The sequence below is a fragment of the Myotis lucifugus genome, unplaced genomic scaffold (genome assembly GCF_000147115.1).
Source record: "Myotis lucifugus unplaced genomic scaffold, Myoluc2.0 scaffold_913, whole genome shotgun sequence".
NCBI classification, from domain to species: Eukaryota; Metazoa; Chordata; class Mammalia; order Chiroptera; family Vespertilionidae; genus Myotis; species Myotis lucifugus.
In genome coordinates, this window is record NW_005871961.1 from 93,124 (window position 1) to 96,878 (window position 3,755).

Here is a 3,755-nt window from a genome sequence, read left to right on the forward strand (position 1 = left end):
CGCGCCCGAGGGTGGACGGCGAGGGTAAGTGCCCGCGCGGGGGTGCCCCTGGCGGGATGGGGGCCCGGGCACCCCGCGCCTCAGGTGGGACTGGCGGCCTCCTCAGGGCTGGCCGCTGCCCAGCCGCCTGGCGGGAGGAACAGTTCTGAAAAGCACGGGACTGCCCAGATGTCTGGGGACTCCGTGCCAGGCCGCGGCCAGCGCTGGCCCGTAGCCCTTTGGGCACCAGACATGCGGCAGGTCTGCTGCCCAGCAGCTCTGATGGGCCCAGCACCTCGCCCCCAGTTCCCAGCCACCCAGGGGCCAGGCCTGAGCCACAGGGCACTTGGCTGCCCCTCCCCAGTCTGCGCTGTGAAGCCCCTGCTGTCCCCGTGGGCCCCTCAGCCTCTAAGGCACACACTGCTCCTGTCACCACCAGCGTCCCAGGCTCAGCCGACCCTAGAGGGTGCCCGCACCCTCCTGCCTGCCATCCCCTCCCCGCCACTCCCCCACCCCACCCCAGCTCGGAGGCGGGGAAGACCCTCCCACAGGGCTCCCTGGGGGAACTCAGTCAGATGATGCATCCCCAAGGCATTCCTTTGGCCTCTTACGCAATCAGTGGTCGATAAATCTTAGCTGCGTGTGTGCCTTTGGGAGGGTGGCAAGGTCTTCCTTCCTGAGCTCAGCAGCCTCCGCCCCGACTCTAACTCTTTCCCGGCTCCTGCCCTTGGGGGGGCGGGCAGTCCGGGGACCCTCGGTGCCTCCCCCACCTCCAGCTCACATTCCAGGCTTGGATATTGCTGGGGGCAGCCCTGTTTCTCCCCAAAGTCTGCACTCTGTGCATTTTCCTGTGTTTCCGCCCCTTGGCCCCCAACCCCCTTTGAATTCTCAACAGCATACAGGCCCCTGCCCTGCCCCTTGCGGGTCCCTGTCCTCTGTGTGGCCCAGACCTCCTGTTGGTTATGGTTCCAACCACCCCTGGCCCGTACTTCTCATAGGGCGTCGCCATAGTGCCCCTGAGAGCACTCCTGAGGCCCAGCAGTGCCCCCCATGCCCACCGGGCCCTTGGCTTTGGCAGCAGTTGGCAGGGAGGAGACTGCCTCCCCCTTGAGACTGGGGTGCCCCCCAGGCCTAGAGGGCTTAGTCACCTGGCACTTTCTATGTCCAGCACAGAACACCACTCCCTGCCTGGCCGAGGGGACATATTGGGAAGGTGGATTGTGACCGGTGGGAGGACGAGGGCCTGCTCATGGGAGCGGAGCCTTCACGGTGAGGGTGGGTGTGTGTGCCCTGAGCCAAGATGTGCTGACAGCAGTCTTGCAGACAGAACCCTGGGTTCCAAGGCCAGCTCTGTCATGGGGCAGGTGACGTCATCTCTCAGTTCCCTGACCTGGGAAATGGGGGGTAAACAGGAGCGGTAGGGTTGTGGGGGGGCCCAGGGGCACAGAGCGGCTTCTCCGTTGATGGGCCCTACATCTGCATCTTGGTCAGCGCCTCCAGAAAAGACCAAAGACAAAGGGAAGAAAGGGAAGAAGGACAAAGGCCCCAAGGCGGCCAGGAAGCTGCTGGAGGGATCCCCCAGGCCACCCAAGGCCACCAAGAAGCCCAAGGAGAAGCCACCCAAGGCCACCAAGAGGCCCAAGGAGAAGCCACCCAAGGCCACCAAGAGGCCCAAGGAGAAGCCACCCAAGGCCACCAAGAGGCCCAAGGAGAAGTCACCCAAGGCCACCAAGAGGCCCCTGGCTGGGAAGAGGCCCCCGACCCTGATCCCCTCAGAAGCCCCATGGTGGCCACTGCCTCCGCCCCTCAGCCCCAGCCCCAAGGAGCTGCCGCAGGAGGAAGGTGTGTGTCAGCTCTTCTGGGTGGTGGGCTCTGCCCTGCTGGACTGCAGGGAGCGAGGGGTGAGGGGGTCCCTGGTGGGTCCTGGGCCCCTGCTTCCTGCAGACCCTCAGGGCCCCCGCAGTTGGAGTGGAGCTCCCTCAGGTGGTGGGTGGGGGCTTGGTGGCCTGGCTGGGGGTTTGCTCTCACTGTCCTGGGATCTGTCCCCTGGATCCCACTCAGAGCCACCCCTTGTGTGTTGCTGGGCTCCCCAGGTTACCACCCAGCAATCGCCCTGGGAGTGCCAGCAGGGTGCTGAGGCCCCCTGGGAGGGAGTGAGGCCTCCGGGTGTCAGCAGGGCCCAGGAGCGACCCCTGGCCCCGCAGGCCTCTGTCTACTGCGCTGGTTTGTGTTGCAGGTGGGGCCTTCCCAGGTCCCTGGCCGGGTCCCGGAGGAGCGACCCCTGTGGAGCACCACCCTGGTGAGTGGGAGACCGACCACCTGGGCTGGTTGGGCTTCCAGGGGCCGTAGGGGCTGCCAGTGTGCTTGTGTCTCCTCCCAGAGCCGGAGGAGGAGCTGGAGCAGGAGGCGGAGCAGCCCACCCTGGACTACAACGACCAGATAGAGAGGGAGGACTACGAGGACTGTGAGTAGGACCCCAGTTGTCCAGCCACCACTGGCTCCACCTCCCCATCCAGATCCAGACCCCTGCCCTGGGGGTCCACGGATGATCCCCCTGGGGACCCCTCCCAGCCCTGCTGCCTCCCCCCGCTCAGCCCACCCTCTCCCCCAGTCGAGTACATCCGGCGCCAGAAGCAGCCCAGACCGCCCCCCAGCAGGAGGAGGCCCGAGAGGCCCTGGCTCGAGCACCCCGAGGAGAAGGCGGAGCCCCCGGGGCAGGGGGTCGAGGCCCCAGAGGAGAAGGAGAGGATCGGTAGGATGGGGCAGGGGGGCGGGGGCAGTCCTTCCAGGGGCTCTGTGCCCACTGCCTCCCCTCTCCACAGAGCCGCCTGGGAAGCCCCTTCTGCCCCCCGACTATGGGGACGGCTACGTGATTCCCGACTATGACGACAGTGAGTGCCCGGGGCCAGCTTGGAGGCCGTGCCCCGACGTCCCCACGTGCCACCAGCCTTGCTGCCCTCATTCCTCTCCTTGCTCAGGCTGGGCCTCCCCTCGACACCTTCCTGGTTCCTGACTCTGCCTTCTGCTCCCATCTCTCCTCCCCGCTCTGCAACCCCTCCCTCCAGCTCCCTGTCCCCTGGGATGACTCCCCCCTCCCTGGCTGCAGGCCTAGCAGGTCCTTGTCCTTTCCCTGTCCCGTTAACCCTCCAACCCTTGGCCCGGCTCAGCCCTCGTGACTCACCCCTCCTGGTCACTGGTGCCACTGTCACTCAAGGCTCCCACTCCCTGCCCAGCCCAGCCCACCTTTCCCCAGGCCGAGCCCTGCTGGGTGGGGCTGCTGGCTTCCTGGGGTCTTCCGGGCCCACTTGAGCCCAGGTGGCCTCTCGGTCCAAGAGGACCTCCCCCTCCTCTGGGCCTGTGTGGATTCTTCAAGGCCCACTGACCCCACTTCCTCATCGTCGCGGGCGCCCTGGGTGTAGCTGGGGGGCCCTGGGAGCAGCTGGGGGGCCCTGGGAGCAGCTGGGGGGCCCTGGGAGCAGCAGCTGGGGGGCCCTGGGTGTAGCTGGGGGGCCCTGGGAGCAACAGCTGGGGGGCCCTGGGAGCAGCAGCTGCCATCTCAGCAGGGCTCTCCCTCCCCCAGTGGACTATTACTTCCGGCCTCCCAGCCCGCCGAAGCCTGCCTCTGAGCTGGAGACTGACGAAGAGAAGGAGGAGCTGAGTGAGTGGAATCAGGCTGCCCCCGCCCACCTCCCCCTGCCTCCCCCTACCCGCCCACCTCCCCCTGCCTCCCCCTACCTGCCCAGCTCAGCCTGCCTCCCCCTACCCGCCCACCTCCC

The 3,755-nt window shown here is 67.1% G+C and overlaps 1 protein-coding gene across 1 annotated transcript in view; it reads left to right on the top strand.

Moving 5' to 3' along the window:
- The window catches only part of AEBP1 (AE binding protein 1), a 9,067-nt gene that overhangs the window by 522 nt on the left and 4,790 nt on the right, over positions 1–3,755 (top strand). Inside the window, 7 exon segments of the mRNA XM_014448734.2 lie at positions 9–24; positions 1,471–1,821; positions 2,216–2,278; positions 2,360–2,443; positions 2,591–2,731; positions 2,802–2,870; positions 3,560–3,641. Coding sequence (XP_014304220.2) covers positions 9–24; positions 1,471–1,821; positions 2,216–2,278; positions 2,360–2,443; positions 2,591–2,731; positions 2,802–2,870; positions 3,560–3,641 — 806 coding nt within the window.